Source organism: Hoplias malabaricus, chromosome 11 (assembly GCF_029633855.1).
Source record: "Hoplias malabaricus isolate fHopMal1 chromosome 11, fHopMal1.hap1, whole genome shotgun sequence".
NCBI lineage: Eukaryota > Metazoa > Chordata > Actinopteri > Characiformes > Erythrinidae > Hoplias > Hoplias malabaricus.
This window is the reverse complement of record NC_089810.1, coordinates 17725456-17739225: the sequence shown is the minus strand read 5'-3', so window position 1 is coordinate 17739225 and position 13770 is coordinate 17725456. Positions and strand designations below refer to the sequence as shown.

The following is a 13770-nucleotide window of genomic DNA, read 5'->3' as shown; positions in this document are numbered from 1 at the left end:
CTTTTTTCTCTCAGATATGTTGGTGCCACATTGCTGCTTGTCATTAACTTGTTTCCATATTTCTGCAGTATGCACTTTTTTGTAGCCACTACTGGGGCCATATGCCATTGCAGATACGGTAAAGATTAGAATCTCCACAGCAAGCAGTTTATCTGCAAATAAGATTCAGCAAAATGGGCTGTGAAGTTTTTGGGCACTGCAACGGCAGACACAAACATAGCACACTTTGAAATGACATTTGACATAGGAGTGCAATCTTGACTGCTTCTATACAGTTTTTGCAAACTTATTACAACTGCACCCTCAATCTCTACAGAAAGTGGGGGGAAAAAAGGCCAGAGGAAAGAGTTATGTTTAGAGAAATACAAACCAAATGTTTTATTGTTGTAACCTCTGTAGACTCCTCATAAAAATAGTGTTGCTCAAAATAAGGACAAAGGAAATTCACTGTTTGAACGATCACCATAGAGGACAGCCCATAATGCACACATTCATTTGTATTTCCTTCTCTGCAAAAGTAAAATTGTAAGCAGTAATGTTAATGTCAACTTGCTGTAAACCATCCTGTTATGGCAACTCTCTGCATTGTTGCAACTGACCAATCTACTGAGCCCTTACTCCACTAATCTGAGGCAACTGTTGTCACACATGTATTATATTTTAGCCCTAAAAGTCACTCAAGCATTAAAAAAAAAAAAAACAGACTTTTGGAGATTGCAAAAGATTAGAGAAATCAGTAAAAGGGAAGGAAAGGGCCAGAACTACTACTTGGTCGGTTAATTTGTTAAAGCCAAAAGGTATATTCAAAGTAAAAGAGCAGGAATCAGATGGTCTCACTGCTTCTCACTGTAAGCTCCAACGAAAATCAAGCTGGCTTTTCGGCAAATGTAGAGTTAACAACTCGCTGCAAAATAGCACATTAGACCAAAACCATTTGGCTGATAGCTACTGAAAAGCAGACTCAGGAGCACCTCCTATTTGCAGCCTCAGTATAGACTATATTTTGCAGTGTTTTCTTCTGTTATCTCTTTAAACTCAACTCTTTTATTGCATGTATAACATTTGGCACATTACAAATTCTTGTTACTTTTACAAGATTAACCTTGAAAAATTCTTTTGGGACAGTTAAGTAGAAAGTTTACTGGATCCTATCTAGCATTGTCTAAAAACCAGAGTGCCCTTTTCAAACAAGTCTGTCCTCATTTGCAGTGTCATGTCAGTATCTTCACACATCTCCATCTTAAATAGAAGTTACAAGTTAGAAAATAGTTTAAATTCATTTTTATATAATCTGCTTCTCGTACCATCCCATAGTGGATTAATTTATATATTTATATAATTATTTATAAGCATGTACAAGAAAAACAGTCTCATTTTTGCACTGGGTACAAAAGTAATCGCTGTCTTTTCTTTGTGCATTCTATTGCATGTTTTCATGTGGAACAGAAAAAGGGAGGGAGGGAGGAGGAGAAGGGAATGTTAGATCTGGGTTTCCTGTACCTTCTCCTTGTTGTGAGTTTTAATCAAGTAGGGCTCTGGGATGGTGCTGATGGTGGTGGGCCGAGGACGGTGGAGAGAGTTGCCAATGTTGTTCTCTGTCCAGGGAGCAGAGTGTGCTGGTTTGTAGGTGCTGTAGCTGGGTTTATAGGTGCTGTTACGATCTCGCAGGCTTGACAGCACCATCCCGCCCTCTCCTGGTAAAGTAGTCCCCGAGGTGGTAGGAGGAACATCCTCCTCCATCTGAATGATCTCTATAGTCCTGGCAGCTGCCACCGTGCTCCTCTGCTGGTGCCGTTTGCGCAGCTTGTAAAATGCAATCAGCATGACTGCAGCAAGCAGCGTGACGGCAACAAAGCAGCCAATGATGATTTTCGTAGTCTTCATCACCTCATCTAAGCTGGCAGGTGGACGCACTGTTCCTCGGATAGTTGGCACGCTAACCTGCCGGGGTGTCTGCAGCAACACGGTTGGAGTCGAGATAAACACAGGCTGGAAGACGGAGGGCGAGGCCGTGACCGTCTTTGGCTTGATCACCTCCTCCGATGTTGGCTCCACCACCTCCACGGTCACTGTGGTGAAATAGCTCAGGTGCTCAGAGGTGTTGAGCTCTGCTGCACTCACATTCAGGTAGGCTGACGCGTTAGAGTTTCCAGCCATGTTTGTCACCATACAGGTGTACACACCTGTGTCAGACGGCAGCACGTTGGAGAAATTTAAAGTTCCGTCATTGAGCACGTATATCCGGGGATGATTGGAGCCATGGGTCAGAACTGTTCCGTTAGGCAAAAGCCATCGGACGGAGGACATCGGGGCCGTGCGACACTTGAGCTCAGCTACCCGCTCTGCAGAGATGTTTAGGTCTCGTGGAGCATCCAGAATGAAGGGAGCAGAGCACTGGAAGGTAGTCTGATCCACTTCCACTAGGTAGCGTCCTCGCAGGTGTGCAGGTGTATGGCAGCGGCCGCAGCACGTGGAGTTGGTTGGGATGTACTCTCTCAGCCACCAGGCCAGCCATACGACGTCACAGTCACACCTCCATGGGTTATGGTGCAAGTGCAGCTCTACTAGGTAACTCAAGGGTGCAAAAAGGTCATGGGGCAAAGAGCTAAGATTATTGTGTGCCAGGTTGAGCTCAACCAAGGCTGTGACATCATCAAAAGCATTTCTCTCCATTGTGGTGATCCTAGAGTTCATAATCCAGAGCTTTTTGAGGGATTTGAGACCCCTGAAGGATCCTGGTTTGATCTCCGGGAAGTAGTTCTCTGACATCTCCAGCTCCTCCAGACCCACCAATGGGGAGAGAACAGGCATTTCCCGCAGATTACACATTCCAAGGTTTAGGTATTTCAAGTTGTATAATCCCTCAAAAGCACCCTCTGAAATATACTCCAGTTTCTTCAGCTCTCCCAAATCCAGACGCATGAGTGAAGGAACTCGGTTGAATGCATAAGATGGTATGCTTTCAATAGGGTTGTTCCTGAGCCATAACTCCCGCAGCTTAGACAAGTACTCAAAAGCGCCACTTGGGATTACAGTCAACCGGTTGTCAAACAGCTCCAGGGTGTTGAGATTGGTGAGACCATTGAAGGCCCCCACTTCAATCTGCCTAATGGAGTTTCTGCCAAGCTGCAGCACCTCCAGGTGGTGGAGGTGTCGAAAGGTGTCAGCCTGGATTACTTCTATGCTGTTCTCCATGAGGTTCAGGTGCCGTGTGTTGGTGGGGATGCCAGGGGGCACTCGGACCAGGCTGCGTCTGGTACACACCACCTTACTGAACTGGTTACTGCAGGAGCAGACGGCCGGGCAGTTCTGCGGTCCGGTGGGGGCGGCGCACACACTCCACGCTCGCACCATGAGGTAGACTGCACAGAGCAGGGCTGCGTTCCAGGTACGGTGCACAGTTACCTGCCACAAGAGACTCATGATGTGGCGCGTTCATAATTCAACATCGTGTGGGGATTCGGCTTGGGAATGGAGAACAGTGGCCCTACCCTGGTTTGAGCAAGACACTGCTTCTGTTTTCCATCGACAGTGCAGGATGGTGCTGTGTTAAACACAGAGAAGAGACAGGCAGAGTGAGGGAGATAGGGGAGGGGAGGGAAGAGCGCAAATGATTCCAAAAGAAAGAAACAATGATGTCAGTCAAAAGGAAGAAAAAAGTACATCCGCAAAACACTTACCTCATTAGTATAGAATTCTCAGGGATTTTTCGTGGAATATCCCTTAATTTTTTATGTGAAAACCTGGTTGACTTCAACAGGATGATGCAACATTTTGATTTTCCCCCCACCTTTTTTAAAGAAAAGTAAACTGAACTAGAAACTGCTTTGACAAAATGGCTCCTTTTTGAAATCCAGAGAAAAGCAGCATTTAGAGAAACTGGTTCAAGATGTAAGGCCCAGTGAGCTAAGCAGGTGCACGGATCCACTCAGATTGGAAGAGATCTCCGCTCAGCTCCCCCATTGATTGTCCTTGGAAGCAGACGTTGAATACGACTGAACATTTTTCACAAGACTCCATTGCCAAACTGCAAGCGCATTAAAGATGTGGCAAAGATAAATAATAGGGGGGAAAAAAGAAGAGTGGGAAACGAAATCCCGAGTCCTTTTTAATTTTTCTTCCTCTCTAACCTCTTTCTCAGTTTTGCCGTTACTCACCCTCCCACCCCCCCCTCCTCGACACTTGTCCAGTTGATTAGCCGTGCACTGATGAATACAAAAAAGGCTAACAGATGCACATTGCGGTCATTCCGTCTTGCCTTTTTAACTCTCCTTGCTCTCCTGCCCGTCACCGTAGCAGCAGCAGACTGCCGCGTGCACAGTTAGCAATAATCCGTCAATTTCTCTGGAGGAGGGCTCGGGGGTGGTGGTGCGGGAGCAGGAAGGGGGGCAGCAGCAGCGCAGCAGTGAAGCTCTCTAGCGATCTCTCTCTCTCTCTCTCTCTCTCTCTCTCTCTTTCTCCCTCTCTCTCTCTCTCTCTCTCTCTTTCTCTCTCTCTCTCTCTCTCTCTCTCTCTCTCTCTCTCTCTCTCTCTCTGTGAGAGTGTAAGAAAAGAAAGAATTGATTGATCCCACTCTATGACGTACTGTTGATTTTGGTGAGCTGTTTTGAAGAGGATTCTGTAGTTTGTCCTCTGGTGCAGATCTTGCGGTATTCCTGTTTTTTTCCCCCCAGTGTCTTGAGGTAGTAAGTTGTAGCAGTTCTTCCCCCTCTGCTCTTGAGCTTGTGGGCTGGCTGGGTGTCTGCGGTGAAATCCGGGCAAGCAGGCAGGCAGGCAAGAGGAGAGAGAGAGAGCGCGAGGGAGAGAGGCATACACACATGCACCCAGAGAAGAATCCTGTCCACAGCGACGGCAGTAGTAGCGGCGGCGGTGGCAGCAGCAGTTGTCCTCGTGCCCCCTCCCTGGTGTTCAGGCTCCCCTCTCTCTCTCCTTTTCTCTTTATGTGATGGGGTTGCAAGCAGCCAAGCCACTCCGCTCTATCTCCTCCTTTTGTCCTTCAGTGAAAACGTGAATGTACTGCTGACGCATCCCGCTCAGAGCAGTGCATTGGTTTGATGCAGTGTTCCTGTGTATTAACACATCCACCCCCTCCACTCTTTCTTTTGCACACTGCCTCTCTCTCTCTCTCTCTTCCTCTCTCTCTCTCTCTCTCTCTCTCTCTCTCTTTCTCTCTCTCTCTCCCGTGCACACAATCTCTAACTCTTCCTTTCTTACTCTTTGTGCTGCCAGTGTTTCCATCATTCATAACCATCTTTATAGTCTTTTCTGCATTTTCCTCTTGGTATATTCTTTTTCTCTTGTGTGCTTTCGCTTTCTCTCTCTCTCTCTCTCTCTCTCTCTCTCTCTCTCTCTCTCTCACATGCGTTCTCTCTCCGTCCCCCCTACCCCCTTTCTGTAGTAAGCTCTTGGGGGACTGGGCTGACTAAGATAAAACTACAGTCCTATTCTACCTCAATGCAAAGGGGGTTGTGACTACAAGCAATTTGTTTCTCTCTCGTTCGCGTGCGCTCTCTCTCGCACTCTCTACTAATTTTTAGCTACTTCCAAATCATTATATATAACGTGGAAATATAATACACTGGCTCATAACAATGTTGTAACGTACCCTATAAATTGTGAATGCTTTAAATAACAATGAGTTTTGTAAGGACATTTTAAAAACAAGCCTCCCTCTTTCCTCTTTTTCTCTCACACACATGCAAGCACACAAACACATGCACGCACATATTTTTACTGATCTCTGGGGATACACAGAGTGCAAGGTACAATTGCTAGTGTGACATCATGACTGCTGACTGTGCTGCTGTCTGTCAGTTGGCCAGTCTTAAGGAATTCTCTTGATAGGGAGAAAAGCAGAGGAAGTTAAAGGGTCATGATGGTTTGAAGGGGACAACAGAGAGTCAGCATGAGAAGAAATAAGTGTAAGATGCATAGATGGAGGGTAAAATAGACACAGCCGCTTGTTCCTCTGCCAAGCCTCAGCCAGTCTCTCTAATGTTGTGCATAATAACATTGTACAGTACCTCTGCAATACTAAATGGCTTTTACTAAATGTCCAAATCTAAATGTCTGCCTCCAACAGCTTAGTTATAATCCAGTTTGCACTGTGCTAAGTGTGCTGATGAATAATATTCCATAAATGAACATTACCATGTGACAAGTCTAGGAATCGAAAGGATTCCATGTAGTATAAATATAAAGGACATGTCCTTCTGTATTATATGGAAACTACAGTAATCTATTTAGGTACTGTACACTGAGCAGCCACTAGATTAAAACTGCTCACAGGTGATGTGAATATCCTTGGTTATCTTGTTGCAGCCGTAAAGAGGTGGGATACATTAAGCAGCAAGTGAGCAGTCAGTTCTTGAACTTTGGCATGGAAGTTGGAAAAATGGTCAAATGTAAGGACTTACGCAACATTGACTAGGGTCAAATAGTGCTGGTCATAATACTTTGGTCTCAACCATGACCGTCCTTTATCATTTTCGGTTGAAGTGATCTGTCTTGATAGTTGTATGAAAGTATATTATTTTGTAATGTAGATATTTTGTGATGACATCTTTTCCATGTAGAAGAGCATCCGTGATCATATGACATGAGAAATAGAGGTACTGTTTGATCAGCCTGTTTCTAAGGGACATTAGTGCAGGAATGTTTTTATCTTTTACACTAGTTTTGCACAGAGGCATATCTAAACATTTAAATCCCATCACAAAGGGCACTTTTCTTTTTCAGACAGGAAAGGGCAGCCCCTCCAGCCCAAGCCCTACCCATGTGCAGTAGTGGCCCTTGACTTTTGCATAGTACAGTGTGTAACTAAATATGCTTCTAGCAAAGAGCCTGTGAAGAACCTCTTATTTTGAGAGTGTAGACTCAGAACTGAGTGTGAATATTCAGACCATTTTCCTGAAAACACTGCCATATTCTCGTATAGTGAGTGTGTGTAGGTTATTTTTTGTCTGTGTGCGGTTAATATAATCAAAAGAAACATTGGGCAAACTTACTATTTTATGCAGATTTCTAAGGCAGTGTTTAAATTTGTCATTCACACTCTAGGTAACCTAGATATTGGTTGCTTATGAAGGCTGCCCGAATCAATTCATTCACAGACTTGGTATTGGCTTCTGCATGCCTCTAGCTCATTCCCAATATAGTTCTTCTGCATACCATGACGAAGGTTTCAGACAGGGGTAGACTGGCCTGCTGCCTCTTTGTCAGCTGTGGTGTGGGCAGCAGTGCATGGTGACATTACCCAGGGGAAGCTCCATGCTCTCAGGGGTCCAAACACCTCAGGAGCCCAGCTGAGTCCAGCCATACCCACTGCTGCTCATGTCTCCATGCATGACCATTCACCTGACAACACGCTTCCACTGCATGCCACTGCAGTTCCAACACTACATCCTTAGGTGACTTGACATGTTGAAACTTTCATACGTTCATGTGCAGTTTGAGAGTTCGAGTATGTTAACAGTGACATGAAGACACTTAAATTATAACATGCAGCATTTAGATTTTTAGCAGCTACTATGTTTGATATCCTTATATGTAGCCTAAAGTCACTTTTGAGATATTTATATTTAAATCTTTTTCATCTGCTTTAGAATGGCAGTATAAGAAGAGATCAGTTATTGCACCAGTACATTAATGGTCCTCTGACATTTGTGTGCCCTGTCCATAGAAGGAAATCTGGAGAGAAAACATTGGGTGTGAGGCGTAAAAATGTGTAGTAGTGTTCAAAGCAGAGAAAGAAGTGATTTCACTGATGAAATAAGAGCTACCATCATGAATCATGTGATAAACCATGGTCTATCACTGGTAGTGGCTAGTAAAAAGTGGGGCCTAACCTCAGACGGTCAGTGTGGCTTCCATTATCTAGATTTTCAACAAAATATTAGGTATGTAATGCATTTCAGAAGGGCTTTGTTACTTTGTCTTTACTGTTATGTCCTACAGTAACTAGGCAAGCAGTCCCAATGCTGATACATGTGTTGTATTTTTGTTCCTCTAAATGATGCAGTGTCTTGCTCTGGGGAAGAGGAAAAACTCATCAGTAAAGATCAAGAGCATGCCATTGTAGTTATGGTCACTGCTGACAGTGCTGTAGAACAGAGAATGTCTTATTCGAATTATAGAGAACAACGTGGTATTTCACAAAGTGGAATGCATCAGCCTCACAACCACTGTTCTGACTCCCCAGATTTTGAATGAAACAGATATATACACAGTGCTATAGTGAGTTTTACACTATGCCGCTCTCAGCACAACAGACTGTAAAGCATGTTCACATACTGTGTTGATTTCTTCAAGAGAACCCCCCACCGCCCCCCCGCCCACTTCAACTTGGAAGTGTAAAGGTTGAGGTCATCAGTCCCATGACCAAATGACCCTCATGGATTCAATGGGTGCCAGCGGCAGAGGCATTTCAGCTAAAGACTGCTGGGGTGGATATGGCATCCAAAGTGTTTGTGTCCCATGTGCAATGCATGGGTCGACATAAGATGTGATGTGGACACAGATTAACTACAAATGTACATATATATATTTTTCGATTTGTCTACAATTTGTTTTGTCCCTACTGTAATAACTTTTACTGCAATTCTGTCAGATTTTTTGTCTACATACCATATATTAATTCAGTCATTCACTTGTAGATAGAATATTGCTGAAATATTTGATGCTCAAGCAAAACCTTAAAGTGTTTTATAGTAAAAATGAACTGAATTATGAAAACCAATGGATGTCAAAGTCTATGGTTTGCTAGTAGACAATTAAAAAAGGAATGCTATTTCTTTAATGCCATCAGCTGTTAATATTTTGACAGTCCTTGTGCTGTGATTGACTATGTTCTTGGATATAAAATGTGCTGGTGTTTTGAAAGAAGAATTGTATATTGAGCTGGGTTTTTCTTTTTTAATATTTTAGTGTATACAAAATGTGGGAATTTTTTGTTTGCATTATCAAAAGAGTTGGTATTTAATGAACAAATATGTTTGAGCATGAAATTGACTGTTATTGTTATTTGTGATGTGAGTGTGCTGCTGTGTTAAAAGTTTAAAACGTGTATCTTAAGCATCTGTAAACACTATTCATTCATTCATTCATTATCTGTAACCGCTTATCCAGTTCAGGGTCGCGGTGGGTCCAGAGCCTACCTGGAATCATTGGAGGGGGCGCCAGTCCTTCACAGGGCAACACACACATTCATACATTCACTCATACACTCACACCTATGGACACTTTTTGAGTCACCAATCCACCTACTAATGTGTGTTTTTGGACTGTGGGAGGAAACCGGAGCACCCGGAGGAAACCCACGCGGACACAGGGAGAACACACCAACTCCTCACAGACAATCACCCGCAGCGGGAAACGAACCCCTCCAGGTCCTTGGAGCTGTGTGACTGCGACACTACATACTGCACCACCCTGCCACCCTTCTGTAAACACTAGCAATGGTTAAAAAAATCTTCAAGAGGTTAAGAAGTCAGAATATAAATATTGTTACTTTGTAACATGTGGACAGCTACCACATTTGAAAATCTTAGTTTTGTGGGTTATTTTTAGTCAGGTTATTAGTCTTACACCAGCTCAATATGCAGCGTGTTAGATTGATTGTATTCACATTTCATGATGCCCACTTTGTTACACTGAGTATATTTGGCATAGCTTCAGGGTCCCCTTTGCACTAGATACCTGCAAAAGAACAAAGCAGCATAATTTGTGAAGAATTTGTGTCATGGATTTGCCTCAGATAATTGATAATAGAAAAAACTGCTCACTACCCTTGTATGAGTTTGGAGTTATATTGTTTAGCATAATTACTTATGGTGCTTTTCCACTAGGCAAATCTGGTACCTGGATCAATGTGACTTGTAAACCTTGCAGAGAGCTGACTGGCCAGAGTGAGACATATTTACACAGCAAAATGCTTAAGATCTTCAAGCTACAGTAGCTTTCAGGAGGTGCTTGTGTTAGTGGAAACTGCGACCAGTTAAAATCCCATTGTGCCGTGCCAAGCCAATGCCATCCAAGTGCCAATACATTACAAGCATTTTGATTAACAGTTGCATGGACCTTGTCATACAAAGTTGCTGCAGCAACTGAGCAAGCATAGCATTAAAGAGCATGTTGTATTTTGTTTAAAGCAACTTAAGTTGAGAATTTCACCATTTAAACTTAGCCTAGTATAGAAGCTTTGTTTCAGGGTATTGACATTTTAGTGTTTATTCCTTCATATTTACAGGGATTAAATGACATTAAGGATTCCTCTTTGGAACACAATATGTTACAATACATTGCCAGCACTGGAAAGAAGTGTAAGTACCCTCTGCTCCATTTGCAGCAGCCAGCCGGTACAGCTGATGGATCACCAGTGAGACTTTGCACACTATAAGAGTTGCCTTCTCTTCACACTGAGCTAACAGGACAGAATGGTGCTTTGGAAGGAGTATTAGGCTACTAATTGTCTCCTAGCCAGTTAAAGGCAGACTCATGGCACTTTAGGCAGGAGCTGAACGGGGTCTGTACATTTGGGAGCTGTATAAATTAGCCTGGCTTGGCGATTGGTTTGGCCTTCTATTTAACGGCCCAGCAGTGGATGTAATTGATATCCATGGTGCCGACTCCAGTGCTAATGTCATTATAGAGGTCGTATGCATGGAAAGGTCAGGAAGCACATTGAGGATGTGAATTTTCCCTCATGGATTCACTCAGTTTCACAGCTAGCCGCTCAGCTAACAGGCAGTATGACACAAGGGCCACATAGCAGAGCCCCACGGTGCAGGCTAAATGCTCAAGAGGTTATGCGCTGCTAATGTAGCATATAAAATGCAAAGATCTATAATAATATATGGCAGGACATTTGTTATAAAGCCAGCACCATTAGAAGTGTTCTGTTCTGCCCCCCTCAACCCCAACCCCCCAAACAACAAAGCAATGCAGAGTCAGTAAGATGATGCTAAATGTGGATGTAGCAGCAGCTAATGATCCTGTGGCTGTGTTCTGGATTACAGTGGCTTTGTATGCTTTGCAGTCAGCATGTGTGTGTCTAGTCTGTGGACAAGAGCTGGATGTGGCTGGGTGACCTGGTTTGTGGGTGGTGAGTGGGAGTGAACCCTCGGGGTTGCGGGGCAGGGCATAGAGCTGGAAGATGGAGGACATCGAGAGCATTGAATAGGCTCATGTCAATACTGCACTTTCCCTGCTCCACATCCCCAGGTCCTCTAGCCGCGCAGATTGAATTTGTGGCACCCCGTGACCCAGTTTCAGGGGGCTTGCTGTGTTTGGCGGTCACTGTGAAGGGTGTTAGTGAGACATAGCAGGGCTGTGTGTGTGTGTATGTGGAGATGGGGAAGCGGTGACGCCACAGCACAGTCAGAGCACTGCCAGTCTGAATATCTGTCAAAAACACTCACTAGTATTTAATGCAACACCACTAATACACCCTTCATTACTGTGATTACTGGCGAGCGCAGATCATAAAGCATGTTCAGTGTGTTACAGCAAAGGAGGGTGATGGACAGTCAGCAACAGAATGTGAAAGAGTGAGGGTTGGCTCAGGGATTCTCTATGCTTAGCATAGCATGTTAGCAAAATGCTGCCCTTAGGCCTTTAGGCTTTGCACGATCGATCTGGGCTGTAATGATGAAGCTCTGTTTTGCTCGTCTACCACCTCAGTATTATAATAGTGGGCTTTTTTTGGGAAGAGTGTGATTTATTAGCTGTCTGATCCTGCTCACCCCCCATCGACCCTCATCATATCACTTTGCAGAGATATGGAAACAGGAAAGTTGAGGCTTAGTATGGTCTGGTCTGTTTGCCTTCTCCTCAACACTATCTTTCTCTAAATGAGCTGCACAGCTATCTGATCCCAGGATATCCCCTGGAATTCAAATCACAATCTGTGTGTATATTCATGATTTTTCTCTCATTTGGTTAGATGAAGCTTTAAAAGTATAACATGCCTGTGTGTTAAATCTATATTATATAATCTACTGTTTATATAATCTACTGCTTCATACTGTTCAGTGTATGTGTTACTGGTTTACAATCTATTGACTGGAGCTGGACCATGTTCTTCTTACTCTAGAGTAAACTGAATGCTTCAAGGTCCTTTTCTCTGTGCCTTAAAGAAAATGACAAAATTTGCCCATGTGAAAGCTTCAGCTTGGAATAAATACATTAAAAATATGAACTATAAAGCTACTAGTTTAGGACTAACATCACATAGGAAACAACTTAGTGGAAATGACTCCACATTCAGTTGCATATTTGAACTGAATCAAAATGTTGTGCACTTGGAGCTATTATCATCTTGTTCTCAGTGAACGCTAAATGATAGACAAGTACAAGGTACTTACTTAAAGCCCTTGGTTACTGAGAATCATTGAGTAGAATTAAAAGCCTTTTCGTAATCATTTCTTTATTTAGTTATGAAAAGGCAAAAATAACAGATGAAATCACACCCTTATGAACTAAAACAACAACAACAATAAAATTAATCCAGTGTCCCAGCTTACAGTCTCTGTAAAATTATTTCGTGTCATTAAAGGAATCATATTAGATGGCCATTTTCATTTTTCAGCCAGGTCTGTGGTGCCGTGGTTATTAGCAGCATTCCGTCCTACTTTGTCTTGGGTGTTTTTAATTATTATTTGTATTACTAGTATTATTATTATGTTTGTTTGTTTTTATATTTGTTTTTTTGAGTACCGAACCTTGGCTAATGATATTTGTGTTTCTGATTTCCTCTGTGATTGATTTCTCATGTCTGAATTAATGCTTGCTTCCTGCTTCCTGTGTGATTAATGCTATGTTTATGGAACAGCTTCAGTTGTTGGAGTTGTTTATAGACTAATGACCTTAATTATTTGGGGGAATAAAAATCTTTTGAAGTTATGCCATAGAGTACAGAGGAGTTTTGAATTACACTAGACAGGGAAATGTGCAGTGTTTGATATGGGCTATGGGTTTGCCCTTATTGTAATTAACCCCCAGCGCTTTGGAGAGAGATGTACAATAACGATGGGGTTAGTAGTGATGTATTGATTATGCATGGCTGCAAATTTGCAATGTGGCTTCACCACTCATTATACATGCTACATTCAAGTATTTTTGGACCCTGTCGGAAATAGTGCGGTGCTAATGTTAGTCTTGAGGCTATGATCTATGGTGTAATGCCTCATAATCCAATAGAGAAGCAGGAGCTGAGATTTCAGTCTTCACTGCCAATCAGGGATGAGCTGCAGCTCTCTCTCCAGCAGGGCTGTGCAAATTGGAAAGCGGTGAGGGCTGATTTGTGACTCATTTTAATTCCGATAGTGTGTGTGTGCGCGTGCGTGTGTGCCCTGGCAGCTCCATAGACTCACACACACACTGCAGTGTTACACTGCTGCTGCTTCATGCCGTCAAGAGAGGGGAAAGCTCTTGCGAAACAATTAGCTCTGTAGGTTTTAAGGGTCTTTTCTACATTTAGATCCTCCTTCATATAAAAATGCCACATTTACATGTGTGACTGTGATTGGTCGGGTGGAATTAACATTCCAATACCGTCTGAATTCATTATCCTCACCGTTGCTGTGCCAACAGTTCACACTAAAAAGGGACTTTGTCAATGTTTGATGTTTGGTAAAGAGATGTTAATTTGAGCTGCACGAGACACCAAAGCACACTGACTTTTAGCGGAAGCCCAAAGGTTCCTAACAAACACTTCCCTCACCATCCTTTTTTTTTTTTTTTTTTTTTGAGGGTCTGGAGGGGGGTGGTGTG

General features: G+C 43.2%; 1 protein-coding gene across 1 annotated transcript; it reads right to left on the bottom strand.

Annotated features, from left to right (window-relative positions):
- Window positions 1-388: 388 nt before the first annotated feature.
- lrrc4.2 (leucine rich repeat containing 4.2) lies at window positions 389-4195 on the bottom strand. The gene is made up of 2 exons (XM_066685310.1): window positions 3681-4195; window positions 389-3544 (listed from the first exon to the last, which is right to left on the bottom strand). The coding sequence occupies exon 2, from the start codon at window positions 3421-3423 to the stop codon at window positions 1480-1482; it is 1944 nt and encodes a 647-aa protein (XP_066541407.1). The 5' UTR covers window positions 3424-3544; window positions 3681-4195; the 3' UTR covers window positions 389-1479.
- Between the last annotated feature and the right edge of the window lie 9575 nt (window positions 4196-13770).

Bases quoted from the DNA above. Each gene is read 5' to 3' on its own strand.
- lrrc4.2 (XM_066685310.1), bottom strand. From the start codon at position 3,423: ATGAGTCTCTTGTGGCAGGTAACTGTGCACCGTACCTGGAACGCAGCC.